Here is a 20,271-nt window from a genome sequence, read left to right as displayed (position 1 = left end):
GTGTGATCTGTGCTTGAGCCCTGGGACTCAGAGAGCACCGCTGGTCCCCCGTGCAGGGGAAGCCCCGGAGGCCCGCGAGCCCCTGGAACCTGCCTGGCTGCGCTGTCCACGGGCAACGGAGGCGGCTGTAAAGCACATGTCACTGGGCGGCACACGAAGCCTGGACGCTCACTGCCTGGACCACTGTGCCCACTTGGAGACGGAGCGGAGGAGGAGGGCGGTGGGAGGCAGAGGGGGTCGCCAGGCCGCCCGTGCTCACTGCCCGTCTGGACCGGTCTTTCCGGGAGGAGCCCAGGGAGGCTGGCCAAGGACCCCAGCACAGGTGTCCAGCCCAGTCCCTGAGGTCAAGTGACAGCAAGGGGACAGTTAGAACCAAAACCTCCCGTCCAGCCACAGCCCGCCCAACCTAATGAGGGCCGGGCGTGTCAAAGACACAACTACAGTGGGGGACGTCTTTCCTTGGGATGTTAATTGCATTTAAAGAAAAAAACATGAATGGTACTCACACATACTAATTGGCATGAATTTGCTAATTATTAACAAAAAGTCAAACTGTCTTTGTGCTGTCATCTGCAATTACCTACAGATGCTTAATTATTATTAATTTTTTTTTAAACGTCTCTTCTTGCCTAGCGAGCTGACTTTGGGCCAGACAACAGCAGGTCAAGGAGCTGGGGCTGGGAAAGAAAGAGCAGGAACCTTCCTGGACAGAGGCCCTGGGGTGGTCAGGGACCCTGGATGCAGGCTGCTCGCCGCCCAGACCCAGAGGAGCCCCACCCTCTTAGCGGCAGCAACACACACCGGGAGGACCAAGGCCTTGGGCACTGGTGTGGGAGGGCGGGCTGACTGTGGCCTCCAAGCCTCAGCATGTGGGGGTCACTGCCCCCGCTCCAGTCTCTTACTCCTCCACCCCTCGGGGGTTTACATCAGAGCAGAAAGCCCCCTGTAAGCAAACAGAAGCACTTCCTGGGCGATCCCACTTCCTGAGGACTGGCCCATGGGCATCAGCCTGGGTCCTCGAGGGCTGCAGGGCCCTCTGGACCCAGTCGGGAGCAAGAACAGAGGCTCGCATGCTCCCGCCCTCGGGTCCCTGCACTGCCACTTCTCATTTTCCCTTCAACAAGGAAAGAGAAGAGAGAAGTGAAATAAACAACACAAAATAAGCTAAAGATGGGAGAATCAAAGGCAGAGATTAAAAGCCTCTCTGAGGAGACAGCAACAGCCCAGATCCAACAACAAGCCTGAAAGGACCAGTGCGAGGAGTCTGCAGTGCCCTGGGCGTGCACGCAGGGGCCACCGGCACCGCACCTCTGGGTTCAGACGAGAGACAGGCCATGCACTCCGGCCCTCTGCAGGGTCAGCACCACTGGGACAAGCTGCCTCATGCAGAGCGGTCCCCAAAGGTCCCCCGGTGGCCAGGGGAGGCCCTGGCACTGAGTTTGGGGCACCAGGCCCACAGGAGGCTCTCCACAGTGGCAGACACCAGACTTGCCCCAGGAGACATGCAATAACACCCCCGCCTGGCTGCCCGCCCCCTACAAGCTCCAGTGTAACTGGTCTGGAGGAGGGACTTCAAAGCCCCTGGAGGCTTCACATGAAGAGCAGAAACTGCAGGAGCTGCAAGTAGGAGGAAGCACACAGCCCTGCAGCCCCCGTGAGCAGGGGCAGCTGCCCCAGTGGCCCAGTGTCCACTGGGCCAAGGGCCAGGAGCCAGTGGGCAAGCGCAGCAGGCCTATCCCCCCTCCTCCTGAGAGGGCACCCAGCTCGTCCAAAAGCCCCGGGACTGGGGAAGCTCCTGCAGGTTTCCCAGCCTGGTGCCGTGGGCGTGTGGACCTCACCGACTCAGGGTTTCTAGGGGCAACTGTGCCCTCAGGCACTCTCCAGCTCAAACCCAACAAGGAAGTCATGCAGGAGACACACAACGTCCTGTCCCCAGGGCCTCGTAGGAGGGGCCATCCATCTTCAAGGACACCCCCCGACCCCCACCCGGTGGCCCCAGAGTCAAGGTCCGTGGACAAGGACACGGAGGAGGGGAAGCCCAGGGACGCCCCACCCCATCACCAGAGCCCACCCTCCCAGCTCCCGGAGGCTGTGATCAGGGGCTTCCGCGGGTCCAGCTGTGCCCTCTGCCTCCTCAGGTAATGCTCCCCTAGGCCCCAGGCCACCCTGGCCTGTCCCACGGTGTCCATCACACACAGGACTGGGGCCCTCACTGGCCACAGCCTCTCCACCCCAGGTGGGGCTGACCCCGACTCCCCACAGGCATCTAAGATGGAGCAGCCAGGCGGGGTTGGCCTCGGGCTCTGCCCCATGGGCACTGACGCCCACCTTCGAGGGGTAAGCACACAGGGTGCTTCCCAGCCGGGACTCGGTGCTCTGGACCCCAAGCCCGCTGCATCTCTGACGCTGCATCCTCCTCTGAACCCAGCTCCCTGATCCCCCTTGCCTCCCCACCCCCGACTCCTCGCCTGGCACCGCCCCCCCCGCCACGCCCCCTGGGCCCCACGGGTGGAGCCCTCCCGACAGGAAGGGTCAGCAGTGATGGAGACACCTGGGGGGCCGCCCGCGGGGCAACAAGGAGTGTTCAAGGACACCTCACCCCCACATGCATCTGCCCCACCGGCGGCGCCAACACGGAGACAGGAGCCCGACTCCAGGCAGGAGCCGCAGCGCCCACAGCAGCTCCCGGCGCCCCGCCCCCAGAGCCTCCAGTGCCCCGCCCACAGCAGCTCCCGGCGCCCCGCCCCCAAAGCCTCCGGTGCCCCGCCCCCAGAGTCTCCGGTGCCCTGCCCACAGAGCCTCCGGTGCCCCGCCCACAGCAGTCCCGGCGCCCCGCCCACAGAGCCTCTGGGTGCCCCGGCCAGCGGACTAGCGGCCTGGGCAGGGCAACCGGACAACACATGCCAATCCCCCCACACAGCCTGCCTGTGCCCAGGTGTGTCGTCCTCCAAGCCGCCAGACCAGGCGCCAGAGCGGCTCACAGCTTGCACTGGATGAGGACGCTCGCGGCCACGCTGTCCGTCTCCCATGGGCACCGAGGGCCAGCGGGGTCATGTGGCCGCGTCTGCACGCGCCCAGGTGAGGGCTACCAGGCCGTGAGGACGGCAGGGCAGACGTGGTCTGACGTCAGGAGTCGGCCCGCAGCCGGGGCAACACAGAAGCAAAGGGGACGCATGAGGCTGGAGGGCTCAGGGCGCCCCGCAGGGTCAGGGTGCGGTCCGCGCTGCTGGGAGGCATGGACTCGGGCAGGCGGCACTCTGGCGCCCAAGCCTGGAGCAGGCGGGGAGCCCGCAGTCCCTGCCTGGGGGGTCTGGTCTCGACTGTGAAGCCCCCTCCACACTGGTAGACACGTCTCTGACAAGGACCCTGCCGCTGTGCCACAAAGGCCTCCACCGGGCGCGGCCTCGAGACTCACCATGTCGGCTCTTTGCTTCTGGCCTCCCAGCTCCTCCAGCGCCTGTGACAGCTGAGCCTTCAAGACAAAACAGAAGCACGGTCAGCGGGCTTTCTCCTCCCAGGGCACGAGGGACCACCCCTCCCCCGTCTCTGCGCACTCGCCACTGCCCAGGGAGCCCCGAATCCCCTGTTTGGAAGGAGGGGCAGTTTGCTTGCCAAGGCCACCCCCCAAGCAGCTGCCTGAAGGAGAGAGACGTTCGGGGTGGAGTTTCAGTGCCCAGGTAAGAGGCCAGGGGACTGGCCATGCACAAGGAGGGAGACACCGACCAGCACAGCATTCGCCGAGGTGACAGGACGGGGGTGTGGGGATGGGGCACAGCCGTGGGGCTGCCAAGGGCTGGCAGGGGCCCCCTCCATCTTTCCGGGGGCCTGGAGTACCAGGTAACGGGGGCCCCTGGGGGCTCCGCCTGGGTGATGCTCATCAAGCAGACAGTGCCGACATGTGCATCTGTGTGTGTGCATGCGTCATACTTCAACGAGAAAGTAGGTTTAAAATATACAGGCACCAGCACTCTGGAGGACAAATCAGGGAGAAAGGGAGGCGGTTCTGCTCCAAGTGGAGGGTTCTAAGCAGGATGCGCACCATCGCTGCAGGCGATCAGACAGCCCATCACGGGCCCCAGGAAGGGCAGAGTGGACGCACAGCACGGCGTCCGCCCGCGCTGGAGATCCTACGGGTGCCGCGGGCCCTCAGCTGGAGGAGGAAGGCCTCTGACAAAGCCCAGCAGGACGGAGGCTGGGCAGGGGGCAGGTAGTGGCGAGGAAGCCCCTCAGCAGCACCCGGGCTGCAGCCCTTCCTCAGAGCAGCCCAGGGGCCCGGGGAGATGTCAGGACGGCCTCCGCGTGGAGCCGGGGAGGCAGGATCAGGCCGCCACGGCCCCCAGGCTCCAGGGCAAGGGGGCAGAATGAAAACACAGGTGTCAGGTCTACCCTCCTTCCTCAACGAAACCCTGCCAACAGCGGTTTCCTGGCATCAATGGGCAGGTCCCCCAGAACTCGGGTGTGAGGGATGGAAACGCAGGAGACGGGCACCGCACCGGCTCCCTCGGCCCGGGCAGGGCCCTGGACGCGCAGGACAGAGCGCAGGAGGGGACGCTGTGCACACAGGCCGCAGCGGGGAGGGGGGGCCACACGACCCCCCCCCGGCCACTCGGGAGACCGGGGCTGCAGGACAAGGGGTGGCCGCAGGCCACACGCAGCCCCAACGCCCAGGTCTGGACGCAGGCACAGAGGCCGGCGGAGCCGTCACTGCCCCGGGCCGGCTCCTCGCCAGGGAGAGGAGGAGCAGTGCTGGCGGTCGCCCAGCTGGCGCGCTCTGCACCCAGGGGGGACCCCGAGGTGGTGCCGAGAGGGGGGACCCTGCAGGGTAAGCCTTACACGGGGGCGCGGCGCCGTGAGGACACGGGGAGACAGCAGGCCGCCCAGGAGCTTCTGGCCAGTGACTCCTCACAGCAGCTCGTGGGGCCCAGGCCAGAGCGCTTCCTGATGGGAACAGCCACCCTGAGGACTCGGGGACACGCTCCCTCCGGCTGCTGCGCTGTGTGGAGCGGAGCGGGCGGGGCAGGCGTGCAGACAGAGGAGCCAGCGGCTCAGGGGCCGCCGGGAGGTTACTGGGAGGTCACTGCCTGCCGCAGGTGAGGTCTGCACCCAGACTGCGAGGGGCTGCTTTTATCTCCGACCTTGCACCGGACGCCACCCTAGGGCAGGCAGGACAGGCGATGCCCAAGGTCATAGGGACAGGAGGAGACTGGAGCCTCAGGCCCCTGCCTTCCGGCTCACTGCACACACAGGACGGTGACAAAGTGCAAAGACAGACGCTAGTCGATCGAGGAGCGCATCTCAGCAGCACCCCCAGATGCGCCTTCACCAGGGAGCGAGCGTGGGGCAGATGGGGCCCCTGCCTGGCCCCTGTCCCGGCTCAGTCCACCCCTGCTTACCCTGCGGGCAGTGGGCCTGGGACCACAGCTGCAGCACCCTGGAACTTGCGGGAGTGCCAGGCTTCAGCCCCCGCCCCTCAGAGCTCTCTCCTCACCAGCCCTCCAACCCCAGGTCTGGGCATCCCAGCCGCCTGACCTGGAAGAGCGTCCAGGCGGAGGGCGTCGCAAGGGGAAGGCACAGCTCTCAGTGGTTATCCCCTCAGAGGACGCGGGTTCAGACAATCACCCAGGGGCCAGACGGAAAAGGTCAACAAAATGAGGAGCTGTCTTTTTAACAGATAAACAAAACTGACAAACTTCTTGCTGAACTAAGGAAAAAGATAAAGCTCAAGAAAATAAAATCAGAGATGAAAGCAAAGACATCACAAAGGATGCCATAGAAACACAAAGACTGAAGAACTGCTGTGATCAACATCCGACACCAGAAAACTGGACAATGTAAAAAATAAAACTCCTACAAACATACAGTCAAGAAAAACCTTAAAAAAAAGGTCTGAGCAGACCAATAATGAGTAAGAAGAATTAATGGAAAAAAAAAAAAAACTCTCCCTACAAAGAAAGGCCCAGGATTACATGGCTTCACTGGTGGATTTTACCAAACATTTAAAAAACTATTAATACCAATCCTCCTTGAACTCTTCCAAAAAATCAAAGAGAAGGGAACACATTCAAATTCATTTTACAAGGCCAACATTACCAATATCAAAGCCAGACAAGGGTGCCAAGAGAAGACAAACAAAACGAAACAACTGCCAATAACCCTGATGAACACAGATGCAAAAATCCTCAGCAAAACACTAGCAAACTCAATTCAACAGCATGTTTCGCAGATCGTACACCGTGATCTAGTGGGACTTATCCATGGAATGCAAGGGTGGCTCAACATCCATGGATCAGTCACGGCGAAACACCACATCAGCAGAATGAAGGATAAAAATAACATAAGCATCTCAACAGAGGCAGGGAAAACATCTGATAAAATTTAATATCTTTTCACAAAAAAAATTAATTAGGTAGCAAAGGAATGTTTTTCAGCATAATAAAGCCCACAGCTAACATATTCAACAGTGAAAAGCTGAAAGCTTTTCTTCTAAGATCAGGAACAAGGCAAGGACACCCACTCTCACTGGAAGCCCGAGCTAAAGCAATCAGACAAGAAAAAGAAATAAAAGGCATCTAACAGGAAAGGAAGCATTAAAACTGTCTCCTTGCAGATGATATGGTCTTATGTATAGAAAATCCTAAAACTTCACTAGAAAACCATTAGAACTAATGAACAAATTCAGTGAATACATAGAAATCAATATACAAAAGTAAGTTGCAGGTTTCCCTGGCTGTCCAGCGGTAAAGAATCTGCCTGCCAATGCAGGGGACATGGGTTTGATGCCTGGTCCGGAAAGATTCCACATGCCTCGGGGCAGCTAAGCTGGTGCCGCCACAACTACTGAAGGCCTCGTGCCCTTAAGCCCAGGCTCTGAGACAAGAAGCTACCACGAGAAGCCCACAGAGCAATCGAGAGGGGCCCCTGCTCACCGCAACGAGAGGAAGTCTCCACACAGCAACGAAGACCAGCACAGCCCCGACCTCCAAAAGCCGTTTCTGTGCGCCGACAGTGCACCACCTGACAAAGAAACTAGACAGTTCCATTCACAACAGCCTCAGGTCAGGTTAGGTCAGTTCAGTCGCTCAGTCGAGTCCGACTCTCTGCAACCCCATGAGCCACAGCATACGAGGCGTCCCTGTCCATCACCAAGTCCCGGAGTCCACCCAAACCCAAGTCCATTGTGTCGGTGATGCCATCAACCATCTCATCCTGTGTCGTCCCCTTCTCCTCCTGCCCTCAATCTTTCCCAGCGTCAGGGTCTTTTCAAATGAGTCAGCTCTCTGCATCAGGTGACCAAAGTACTGGATTTTTCAGCTTCAACATCAGTCCCTCCAGTGAACACCCAAGACAACAGCATCAAACAACGATAAAATAGGACTCCACTGGTGGCTCAGCGGTAAAGAATCTACCTGCTAATGCAGGAGAGAAAAGCCAGATCTCTGATCTGGGAAGATCCAGTACGCCCGTGTGCCACAGCTAGTAAGCCTGCGCTCCAGAGCCCGGGAGCTGCAGCTATGAGGCCCACACACCACGGCTCCTGAAGCCCTCTCGCCCTGGAGCCCGTGCTCTGCAACGGGAGAAGCCGTGGCCATGAGAAGCCCACATACAACCAGAGAACAAGCCCAGGCAGCAGCTGAGACCCGGCAAAGTCGAAAATTAATTAATAAAAACAATAAATTTAACCAAGGAGGTAAAAGAGCTATGCACTGGAAAATATAAGACTCTGATGATAGAAACTGAATACAATGTAAATAAATGGAAAGATATTCTGTGTTTGTGGATTGGAAGAATACTGTTAAATAGTGCATACTTTCCAAAGCAAGCTACAGATTCAAAGTCAACTCAATCAACAGTCCACTGACATTTTTGACAGAAACAGAAAACACAAAATATAAAGCTTCTGTACAGCAAAGGAAACAAAAGGAAGGGCGGCCCGCCGAACGGGAGAGCGTGCGTGTGAACGGCGTACCAGAGGAGGAGGTAATATCCGACGTATGTCAGGGACTCATAAGATTGAATGTATATATAAAAAAAATACCAATTTAAAAATGGTGAAAGGATCTGAACAGACGTTCTTCCAAAGAAGAATAAAAATGGCCAACAGAAAAGATGCTTGGCGTCGCCCGCCGTCCGGGAGCTGCGAAGCAGGAGCAGGGAGGGATCCCCGCGCACCTGTTGCGGGGGTGTCACCAAGACACAACAGGGAGTGAGTGTGCAAGGACGTGTCCTGCACTGCCGGAGCGGGGCAGGGGGGATGCAAAGTGGCACAGCGACGACTGGAAACAGCCCAGAGGGTCCTCGGGAAACTAAAAGCAGCACAGGCCGCCGCCCATCACCCTGGCCTCTGCCCTCGGGTCCCTGCGGCCAGAGAGGCAGCCCGGGCGTGGTGCTGTGCCCTCTCCGCGCACCTCCTTCCTCCCCGCCGCTTCTCTTTAGCTCTTGCTCATCCTGGAATTCTGTCTCAATATTTTCCAGTTTGTTTCAGCTGCGCTTTTTACAGGAGTCAGCTCAAGCTCCTTATACAAGGAGAGCACCAAACACATACTTTCACAAGTAAGAAAAAGCCTGGACCTGGTGAACACCCTAGGGTTCAAAACCTGCTTCTCCTCCTAGGGCCAAGCCCCCCAGGCCGGGAGGTGAGCACAGAAACTCTGACATAAGCCCGGGTATAAGTCACGGGAGGAGCAGAGCGGTGTCCAACTCTTCCTAAACTGGAGCCAAAATTACCTGCTACATTATGAAACTGGGATTTTCCACAGACCTCCATGCAGCCCACAGCACAGTAATCTGCTTAATTAAATAAATTGGAGACACAACTCAGGCTAATATCTCGAATCACGGTGGCGTGAGCTGCATGTTTATGGCTCTATTGACAGAAGAGGACTCACGACATATGCCACCAACTTCTGCAGCCACTTTATTAAATGGAATAAACAAAAGCCGTGCAAGGCAGCAGCAGACATGGGCTACTGGGATTCTCCCAATCTCAACACTTCCGGCGAGTCGCACTGAGATGTTTCTGCCAGAATCAAAACACGTTTCCCATTAGAACTGGCTGATTAAGCTAAATGGGTGAAATGCGATGGCTCTGTCAGAAGTGGATGTTTTCAAGTTCCCTGTGCTCACACCCGTGGTTCCCACTCTGTCCCAGCGAGTCAAAGCCAGGGGAGTGCCCGCCCCCCACCTGTGGGTGGGTGCCCGCCCTGGGTGCGGGGGGGCTGGCCGGGCCCCGTGGAGCCGGCGTGGCAGCTCCCACAGAGGCAGCAGGGTCCTCGGGGTCCCAGAAGGGAGGCGCTGAGACAGACGGCCGACAACTGCAGCCTGCGTCCAAACCCAGCCCCTCCCGGGTCTGCCAGTGAAGTTTTATTAACAGAGAGCCTCACCCACCATCTACCGAGGGCCCGTGGCTGCTTCCACACGACGGCCCCCGAGCTGAGCGTCCAGACCCCGTGGTCACACAGCCCACAGGCCTCACTGTGGGTCCTTCATGGACGCAGCCTGCTGAGGAGGAGCAGGAACTTGGGGCGAGCAACGGGCCGCAGAAAGGCCGAGGAGAAGCAGAGGCAGAGGAAGGTGAGGGGGAGGACGGGGGAGAGGGGCGAAGGCAGAGAGAGACGGAGCCAAGACAGAGCAGAAAGAAGCCAAGAAGAGGGACGACGCCGGAAGAGAGAAGCGAGGAGCGGAGGGCGGGGAGAAGGAGCCCCACCTGCCACCAGGCCTGCCGGACCCCGGGCGCCCCCCGCCCCAGACCGGGTCTCGCTCCGCGCACGCCATGAGGCCCGGTGCGCGTGGGGCTGTGCTCCCTGCAGGCACCGCTGCGCGCTGCAGCTCCTGAGACAGCGGGCAGGACGGGGCTCCTCCCCGCCAAAGCCCAACAGTGCTCACAGCGGGCAGGACGGGGCTCCTCCCCGCCAAAGCCCAACAGTGCTCACAGCGGGCAGGACGGGGCTCCTCCCCGCCAGCACCCAACAGTGCTCACAGCGGGCAGGACAGGGCTCCTCCCCGCCAAAGCCCAACAGTGCTCACAGCGGGCAGGACGGGGCTCCTCCCCACCAAAGCCCAACAGTGCTCACAGCGGGCAGGACGGGGCTCCTCCCCGCCAAAGCCCAACAGTGCTCACAGCGGGCAGGACGGGGCTCCTCCCCGCCAAAGCCCAACAGTGCTCACAGCGGGCAGGACGGGGCTCCTCCCCGCCAAAGCCCAACAGTGCTCACAGGAGGCAGGATGGGGCTCCTCCCCGCCAAAGCCCAACAGTGCTCACAGCGGGCAGGACGGGGCTCCTCCCCACCAAAGCCCAACAGTGCTCACAGCGGGCAGGACAGGGCTCCTCCCCGCCAGCACCCAACAGTGCTCACAGGAGGCAGGATGGGGCTCCTCCTCACCAAAGCCCAACAGTGCTCATAGCAGGCAGGACGGGGCTCCTCCCCGCCAGCACCCAACAGTGCTCACAGCGGGCAGGATGGGGCTCCTCCCCACCGAAGCCCAACAGTGCTCACAGCGGGCAGGACGGGGCTCCTCCCCACCAAAGCCCAACAGTGCTCACAGCGGGCAGGACGGGGCTCCTCCCCACCAGCACCCAACAGTGCTCACAGCGGGCAGGACGGGGCTCCTCCCTGCCAAAGCCTAATAGTGCTCACAGCACGCAGGATGGGGCTCCTCCCCGCCAGCACCCAACAGTGCTCACAGCGGGCAGGACAGGGCTCCTCCCCGCCAGCACCCAACAGTGCTCACAGGAGGCAGGATGGGGCTCCTCCTCACCAAAGCCCAACAGTGCTCATAGCAGGCAGGACGGGGCTCCTCCCCGCCAGCACCCAACAGTGCTCACAGCGGGCAGGATGGGGCTCCTCCCCACCGAAGCCCAACAGTGCTCACAGCGGGCAGGACGGGGCTCCTCCCCGCCAAAGCCCAACAGTGCTCACAGCGGGCAGGACGGGGCTCCTCCCCGCCAAAGCCCAACAGTGCTCACAGCGGGCAGGACGGGGCTCCTCCCCACCAAAGCCCAACAGTGCTCACAGCGGGCAGGACGGGGCTCCTCCCCGCCAGCACCCAACAGTGCTCACAGCTGGCAGGACGGGGCTCCTCCCTGCCAAAGCCTAATAGTGCTCACAGCACGCAGGATGGGGCTCCTCCCCGCCAGCACCCAACAGTGCTCACAGCGGGCAGGACAGGGCTCCTCCCCGCCAGCACCCAACAGTGCTCACAGGAGGCAGGATGGGGCTCCTCCTCACCAAAGCCCAACAGTGCTCATAGCAGGCAGGATGGGGCTCCTCCCCGCCAGCACCCAACAGTGCTCACAGCGGGCAGGACGGGGCTCCTCCCCACCAAAGCCCAACAGTGCTCACAGCGGGCAGGACGGGGCTCTCCCCACCAAGCCCCAATAGTGCTTACAGTGGGCAGGACGGGGCTCCTCCCCGCCAAGCCCCAACAGTGCTCACAGTGGGCAGGATGGGGCTCCTCCCCACCAGCACCCAACAGTGCTCACAGCGGGCAGGACGGGGCTCCTCCCTGCCAAAGCCCAACAGTGCTCACAGCTCAGCGTTGAGTGACAGAGGACTCGCCTGGAGTCTCCAAACAACCACTAACTAACAGGTTCTATAAAGTTACGTAAGTTTCTACCGTCTGTCAATATGTGATGTGAAAGAAAGAAAGTCAACTCGCTCAGTTGTGTCCGAATCTTTGTGACCCCATGGACTGTAGCCTACCAGGCTCCTCCGTCCATGGGATTTTCCAGGCAAGAGTACTGGAATGGGTTGCCATTTCCTTCTCCAGAGTATCTTCCTGACCCAGAGATCAAACCCAGGTCACCCGCATTGTAAGCAAGACTCTTTACCGTCTGAGCCACCAGGGAAGTGTCAATATGTGATGCTCAACTAATAGACATCTGGCAGCAGCTTGAAGCAGCTTCTAAAGCCTCCAAGTGTGGGTAGCTTTCCAGCTTCTTAGACAGGAGATGTTACTGTTACTAACACAAGAACAGGAGCCGCCAGGAGGACCCCAGGCCCGCTTGCAGGTCCCGGGGCCAGGTGGGGCCGCTGGCCTGGGGGGGCGGGGGTCAGTCAGACACCTCGGGGCCTGTCCTGCCGGGGGCCTGGTGCCCGGGGGCTCCTACCAGGCGGGCTCCAGGGCCCACGGAGGCGGTGCCCGGCACAGGGGTCAGCAGACGGCCGGGGCGGTGGGGGGAAGCAGGGAGGAGGCGGCTCTGAGATAAGGGGGGAGAGCCGAGCAGGAGGCGCGCCCAGGCTGAGAAGCCTGTCCTGTGTGTCCTGCGTGCCATGCGGGCCCCTCGGCACAGCCCCCGACTTGCCCCCGTCCCGCCAACCCGGAGCAGGGCGCCCGGCTCCATCTGCTGCCACCTGCTGGTGCCGGGGGCAAACGCTCCCAGCAGGGTGGGCCCAGTCCTGACTTCCACCGCGGAGGAGGGCAGCCGCCCTTCACCTGCCTGCTGACCTCCCGTCCACCTGCCCAGGATGCCCCGCTGAGCCCCTCTGAACCTGATCCTCTCCAGGGATGGCGGCTCAGGCCCAGGCGGGGCTCTCGTGGGGCTCGGGGGTCTCCCTGTCATACAGGGTCCGCAGTGCAGGATACGCAGAAGGCGAGTCCACCGCCGCCGACAGCCTTGCCGGGCAGGCGGGGCCTGGCAGAGCCCGTGTCCAGAGCACGCGGTGGGTCCCAGGAGTGCCCAGCCTCGCAGGTGGGGACGTCCGTCCTGACGTGGCCCTGGGGTCAGCGTGGCCTGGGTGAAGGGCAGGAAGCCATCTCACAGCTGCGTCCGGAGGACACGAGGCTGGGCTGGGAGGCCCGATGCGGACAGGGGCGGGGTGCTGCCGCGGCCAGAGCCCGCTCCCCTGCCCTCCTCTGCCCGGGGCTGCCTGCCCACCTGGACCGGCTGTGTGGGCTCCCGGGTGACAACGATGACAGAGGGAATCGGGCGGTGACGCGGTTGCACTGTGACGCCCGCCACCCCAAGCTCCCGGAAGGCTGAGCCGGACGGGGAGGCAGAGGGACCGCCCGCGGCCCTGCTGACCACAGGAAGGGCGGGGTCACGGCCTTCTCTGCCCAAAGCCAACAGTCTCAGGGGACCCGGGGGAGTCGGGGCTCACAGGGGACGGGGCTGAGAGGCGGCCGGGTATCCCCCAGCCTGCGGCTGTGAGGACAAGGTGAGGCGGTGACCACGCTGCCAACGCGCTCTGAGGGCATGGACAGCCCCCAGCTCTGACACAGGGGAAGCCTGGACGGACGGCCGCGAGGTCAGCACGGCCAGCTGGCGATGACCTGACCGAGTGTGCGTGGGGCACAGCGGGGCTTGGGGTACAGAGAGCTGGGGCCTCGGGGCACAGGCCCTCCCTGCCATCGCTCTTCGTCAGCGTCTCGGGGGGCACAGCCAGGGGCTTGGGGCACAGGCCCCCCCATCACTCTTCATCAGCGTCTCGGGGGGCACAGCCGGGCCTCGGGGTGCAGGCCCCCCGTGCGTGGCTCTCGTCAGCGTCTCGGGGGCACAGCCGGGGCCTCGGGGTGCGGGCCCGCCGCCCGGCACTCACCTCCACCTCCGAGCTGTGCGCATGCACCTTCTGCACCAGGTCCTCAGCCTCGCGCATGCGGCGGGTCAGCTGGGGTGAGTGTTCGGCCGGGGTCAGCTCGCTGTCGTAGGAGCCCAGGATGGCCCGCATGCCGTCACGCTCCTGTGGGCGAGAGGGCAGAGGTCAGGCCGGGGGAGGGAGCGAGGCGATATCAGAAACAGAGCGGCATGGGGGGCACGGGGTCAAGTCCGGGGACAGGCTGCCAGACTTCTCGAAGACCTTGAGCTGAACCGAGCCCAGCAGAGGACTGAGGCCAGGCCGGGCCCTGGCTGATCTGAACCCCGGCGGAGCTTGGCCTGTGGCAGTGGGCCCGAGTGCCATCCTCGGGCGGGGCGCACGCCGACCACCCAGCCCCGAGTGGCACCATCGGGCCTACAGTGCTTGGAGACTCACAGGCGAGGGGTGGGGGGCTCTCCTTCCCCTGGAGCTCGTGGGACGCAAGAGGCCAGAGTTCAAGGCGTCAGTGTGCCCCAGCCACGCCTGGCCCCCCTCCTCCGTGTCTGGGACAAAAGATGGTGCCCGGTAAAGACACAGCTCAGATTTCCTGGGACACTGATCACACACCCCGAGAACACCCCTAAAAGTCAACAGGAGTCAGGTCACCGCTCAGCAATGTGCAGGCCGACAGCCTGAGCCAGGAAGGAGGCCAGGGCCTGGGGGAGACGGCGCCATGCCCAAGCGTGTGACCTTCCCAAGATGCTGTGACAGGGGGACCCGGGAAGTCCTGGGAGACTGCGGGCCACCCTGCGTCCAGGAGTGGAGCCGCTCTGACTCCGGGAAAGGTCTCTGCCCACTGAGGGCCTGACGCCAGGGCGAGCGTGGAGGGGGCACCTCTTCCCGGGCAGGAGCTGGGCATGGGCGCCTGCCCTCCTCCCGCCCTGCGCCCCCAGCTGTCGCCGACGAGGCCCACATGGGTGACATAATTAAAGAGAATCAGCTCCCTGCACGCAGCCAGGCTCACAGGGCACCAATGCACAACGCTCCCGCCTCCAGTGAAAGATCCTGAGAGCTCCAGCAGGTCTGGGGGGGGCCCGAGAGCCTGGGTTTCTGGTGGGTGAAGCTGTGGTGTGCCAGCCGCGCTGGGGAGCAGGACGCACAGCTGGGTGGCCTCCGCCTGGGCTGGCAGAACCCAGAAGACGTGCCCACGAGACCACAGCCAAGTCCCAGCTCTGATCCTCGCCCCCCGAGCCTCCGTCCTTCCTCATCAGCGGCTCTCACAGGCTGCCCGGGACGACCGACACTGTCCTGGACCAAGCGACCAGCCGCGGCCCTGGGGCCGGTGAGGCTCACAGTGACAGCAGCAATCCAGTCCACATGGGCAAACAGACCCATGTGTTCACGGGTGCAGCGTCCCGGTGCAGCCGCTGGAGAGGGTCACACAACCTCGCTCCACACCCTCCTGGTGCCCCCGCAGCCCCCACACCCGCCAGGGCAGCGACCAGGCGAGCTGCAGGGTCAGCCCACATCGGCACTGGCTCCGAGGCACATTCTCAGACCTGGAACAGACTGGGGGGCGAGGCCATGGGCCCTCTGCCTACGTCCTCTCAGCTGGTGCTTCCGTGAGCGGAGGCCTGCCTGCCCAGGACAGATGCACCCCAACCGCTCCTGACCCTGAGCACCACGCGGCCCCTGGGCCAGCCTGGGCCCCTCCTCAGGTGAGACTGGAGAAGCTGGGGGCTCACAGGACCACACTGTCTCCCTGGGGAGCCCACGGTCCCTTGCCTGCCGAGTTCAGTGGTCTCGCGAGCCTCCGGCTGGGCCATCACCCTAGCACAGACTTCATCATTAGGTGATGACAAAAAATTCAATAAGTGAGAAATTAAAGTTACAAGTCCAACTGCAACTGGTCACACACCCGTGGAAAATTTGTTTCCAACAGGACAGTTTATCGAGTGTCATAATTTTATTGAAATCCTATATCTTCCCATTGACTTTTATGGTTCCGAGCTGGTTACAGAGGCATCAGCATGGAGCAGTGGGGCGCATGGGGCCGGGAGGGCCTTCCTTTCATAAACAAGCGGTAATCGTCGCCTTTATTGACCCGTAAATCTCCACAATGCCGCCTCTCACTACGGTTCTCTTGTGTTACGTCTCCAGGCTATCAAAGAAGACACAAAGTTGAAAGTTTGCTGTCTGTACCTTTTACAGAAACTGTTTTCTCATTAGTCACGAAGTCACGAGAACTGTGCTGGCTGGATCCAATAATGACTTTTGAAGGACAGAGTCCACTTGCGGTGAAGCGCTCTGGTTTCCACTTGAACGAGCGTGGCCACTCACCCCTGAACAGACAGGTCGGCAGAGACGGGCCAGAACCGGACCCTGCAGGGCGTCTCTACCTGGGGCCCCACAATCCTGTGTCCCCGCCACCCTTGCTGGTCACGTGATCAGCGCAACCCAATCTCGGGAGAGACGAGCTGAGGGTGCGGGGGAGGGCAGGGATGGCCGAGGCCCCCAAGCCCAGGCCCGGCCCCACACTCCTAACAGACGCGGTGGTTGGGGTAACACCATGGCCTCATGTTACCCCAGGTATCAAGGACCAGACTCAGAACTTGCTGAGGGGTGAGTGGGCCTGGCTGCGGGGGACAGAGGGAGAGGCCCTGGGTGAACAAGCAGAGGGTCTGCACACATCATGTGGACCACACCGCGTGGGCATTGCCCTGCGGCTACGACGCCTGTGTCCATCGGGGTGCACGCCCATGTCCACCGGGGACGAGGCTGAGGCAGCTCCACGTAGGCAGCTCAGAGTCCAGCCTTGCAGCCCCGGACCAGTCCTGGAGGACGCCAGGAGGACGCCAGGACAGACGGTTCAGACGGGAAAGGGAGGCGAGGTCAGCCATCAGCGTCAGAGGGCAGCGCATTTCTGAACAGAGTCCGTGAGAGTCGACAGACAGAGAAGGGGCCGTCAGAGGGCACAGGCGGGAGGCTGCCCACCTTGTCTGCACCCAGCAGGAAAGTCCTCCAAAAGTAAGTTTAATAAAAACATTTCCAAACCAAGAAAAACTCAGACAGGTCCTCAGCACACAGCCACACCAAGGGGAAGCACTAAAGGATATCCTTCCAGAAGGAAAAGGGTCCCATGGACGTGTAGAGACGTCAGTGGTAACAGGTACGTATAAGCGCAGTCACACTGGAAACTGGTAAGTATTTCAAACTAAATAGCAAAACTACAATATATCAATCCTGAACTCTGCATCTAAATTTACATCCTTAAATGAATATATCAGAAGAGAAAGATAAAACCAATCAACTACCTATACCACTGAGAAAGTCAGAACGAGAAAAACAAAGAAAGGTAACAGTAGATTTAAAAATAGGAATTAATAAAATAGAATAGAGTATAGAATCAACAATACCAAAAGCTGGTTCATCCAAATGATTAATAAAATTGATGAACCTTGATGAGATACTTCAAGAGAGAGATTAAAAAACCAAATAATGAGACAGAAAAGGAAGACATAACTACAGACCACAGAAATATTTTAAAATCTAACAAGATACACTGAACTTCACACAAATTTAAAATTTTACATAAAATAGACAATCCTTTTTTTGTTTTGTTTTGTTTTTAAGGCTTATCACCACTGAATCAAGAAGAAAAAGAAAATCTGAATAGTTCCCAAGCTATTAAAAGAAATCAAAGCCCCAATACAGAATCTTCCCAACATAAAAATTCCAGGTCTGGACCCCTTTCTTGGTAACTCCACCAAACTTTAAAGAAAGAAATATCACTGATCTCACCAAACTCTTACAAAGAAGGGAAAGGAGAACCTTCTAACGCATTTCATAAAGCCAGAAAAACCATGACACCAAAACCTGCTAAAGAAACTTTGTAAGAAATAAAAACTGTCAAGATCTCTCATAAACACAGATGCAAAATCCCTGAACTGCTTATTAGCAAACCAAATAAAGCATTACTTACAAAGGACAATCCACAGACAAGTTTGTTTAATTCCTGGAATACATTTTTGCTTTAACATTTGAAAACCAATTAATTAAATTCTCCAAGTTAACAGAATAAAGAAAAAAATCATGATCGGCTCAATATATGCAGTAAAAGCATCTGATTAAAATTCAACAGCTATTCAGGATTAAAACCATAGGATGGAAAAGCCCCTCAGCAGAGGAGGAAGAAAGGGGACCCTCTCTGATCTGACAGATGCCCGCACCGAGTCCTTGGCTGTGGTGGGGGTGGGAGGGAAGGGTCTGAAACAGAGTTGTTGACGTTCCTGCTCCATCCGGCACCGGGATCCTAAGCAGTGGAACAAGGCGTGAAGATCAGAAGGAAACGAAAAACTACTAATAGTAGCTGACACAACTGCGAAGGTGGAAAACCCAATAAAGTTTACAGATAAATTATTAAAACAAGTAAGCTTAGTCATGTTGCTGGATCAAAGTCAACATCCAACATTCAGTTACATTTATACATGCTGGCAAAAAGAGTTCCAAGAGGAAACCCTGGAAAAGATGCCATTTATAACATCATCATTAAAAAAAAACCAAAAACCCTACGAGATGAGATGTCTACCCAGAAAACTTTGCAAACATTACTGAGAGAAATTAATGACCTAAAAACGTGGAGACAAAAACACGTTCGTGGATCAGAAGATTTCACGTTATAAAGATGTTAGTTAATCGCTGTATCCACAGTAAAACTCGGCAGGTTTACCGGTGGAAGCTGACAGGCTGAGCTCTAAGCTCGACATGCAGATACAGAGGGTGGTCGTCGGCGCACAGCGCCAGCAGTTGGCTGGCGGGGAGGGTGGGCTCCCTGCCAGACCGCAGTCTCAGGGATGACAGCGGTGTGGTTCCCGCGCGAGAGAGGGGCAGGGACAGCTCGCACAGAGGGGCAATTAGCTGCACGTAAGGAGCGCGAGAGGCCCATCTTCTCAAAAAATGCTGTCGAGTCAACTGAATATTCCTGCGGGCAGAAAACCAAGCTTGCCAGATACCATAAAGCTTTGTGTTGTGAAGTTATGTGTGAAAAAGCAAAACGTTACAGAAAATACCATGAAAAGACACCTCAGTGTCCTGGGGCAAGCAAAGCTTTCTTGAACAGAAGATACACAAAAAGTAACTGTAAAGGAACGTTCTACCTTGTTACGAGTAAGAGCTCTGTTAAGTTGGAGCGAAAAGCTAGGAGAAGATACTTGCAAACGAATACCTGGTAAAAGCCTAGGATCCAGAATATACAAAGAGTTCTTACAAATCAGGGAGAAAAAGGCCAGAAAGAAAAAAAAAGGGAGGGCAGCAAACCTGGAAGGGGCTTCACCAAAGCGGATCTCCAAACGGCCCATCAACACAGGAGGGGTGTCCCCCCCACCCTCCCCTGGGAGGCACAACACACGGCAAACACGGGAGGGGCCGGCTCTCCGGGAACGGCAGGGTGTGAGGCAGCGTGGACGACGCGCAGTGCGGGCAAGACTCTGAAGCCACAGGAATGCCTGTGCCCTGCCGCAGGCCTGCGGCCATCACAGCCCCCCGGCCAGCTCTGCAGGCGAGCACGTGATGGAGCCTCCCAGCGATGTGCACAGATGTCGTGCGTGTGCGTGACCGAAACACAAGTGAGAAGACGCCACGGCGGCATTACTCACCATCGCCGAGAAAGCAACCCCAACACCCGTCAGCAGGAGGATGGAAAGCTCTAGGATGGCACATCCGTCACACAGAAATGAATCTGAGCAGCTCAAACAGGCACCAGCGGGCACGCGCTGCACAGTCCATTGAGACTAAGCTCCAAACCCGCGGAAACCGTCTTCCGCAAGCATGTCACACACTGATAGAAAGCAGACGAAAGTATTAAAGATAGAAGATACTGTGCAGTTTCAGGAGCAAGGCTCTGGTTGTACAGTTAACACTCACAGCTTCTCAGAAAAAAACCCCAGCCCACGACCAACTCCACCCCCCCAACGCCTGCCGAGCAGGAAGAACTCGCAGGGAGGCCAAGGTGTCCCGCAGTCGAAGGTGCGGCGCGGCAGAGGGTGGGCCTTCCGGCCAGGCTCCCCAGAGTCCCGCCGCTCAGTGAAGGAGAGCCGGGAGGGGAGGGCCTGAGGGTCAAGCTGCGTGTCTGGAGCAGGGAGGGACAGTGGAGACCAGAGGAGGTTCTGTGGGAGCCGTGATTATCGCGGTGAGAGCGGGGCTGGGAGGAAGCATGGAGCAGAAGCGGACCCACACCGCCATGGAACGGAGCCGGGGCCGGCCCACACCCACCGCGCTCTGGGAAAGGGCTGGCACTTCTTGCCCAAGGTCCCCAGGTCTTCCTCCCAAGAAAATCCAGCTCCCGGGGCCTGAGGTCACCCGGACGGTGCTAGCCCTGGCATTGCCTGGGGACACACCGGGAGCCAAGGATCCAGTCCTGACCCTCCAGGCCGCCGCGGCCAAGAGGGAGGGCCCGGAACAGCAGGCAGAGAGGTGGCCATGGGCACCCACACGCCCCGCCACTGCAAGAGGGGTCACACCTCAGGACCCGCACAGGAGAGGTCCCCGGAGACGCGGCTCAACCCAGGCTGGAGGGGAAAATGGCTCTCACGGCAAATGTTTTCAGAGAAGTCAAAACTCAGCAATTCCAGCTACCTGGGTGAAAAGGCCGTCCAGTGGATGACGAGTGGCTTAGAGGGCAATTTTAACAGAAGGCAGTTCTGTTCACCTCCTGGACTGGCCTGAAAGAAGTGTCCCTGCGTGCGTGTCTCGCTGGCTTCTC

At 59.3% G+C, this 20,271-nt stretch overlaps 1 protein-coding gene across 3 annotated transcripts in view; it reads right to left on the bottom strand.

The window, feature by feature from the left end:
- The window catches only part of MAD1L1 (mitotic arrest deficient 1 like 1), a 237,720-nt gene that overhangs the window by 87,169 nt on the left and 130,280 nt on the right, over positions 1 to 20,271 (bottom strand). For 2 of the 3 annotated variants that reach the window (XM_061153797.1, XM_061153799.1), the window contains 2 exons: positions 13,536 to 13,676; positions 3,416 to 3,472 (listed from right to left, as the gene is read on the bottom strand). In XM_061153797.1, the coding sequence (XP_061009780.1) occupies positions 3,416 to 3,472; positions 13,536 to 13,676 (198 nt within the window). The remainder of the gene's footprint in view (positions 1 to 3,415; positions 3,473 to 13,535; positions 13,677 to 20,271) is intronic. The other variant, XM_061153798.1, reaches the window with a different exon arrangement.

This window comes from Dama dama, chromosome 10 (assembly GCF_033118175.1).
Source record: "Dama dama isolate Ldn47 chromosome 10, ASM3311817v1, whole genome shotgun sequence".
Classification (NCBI taxonomy): Eukaryota; Metazoa; Chordata; class Mammalia; order Artiodactyla; family Cervidae; genus Dama; species Dama dama.
This window is presented reverse-complemented; position numbering and strand designations above follow the sequence as displayed.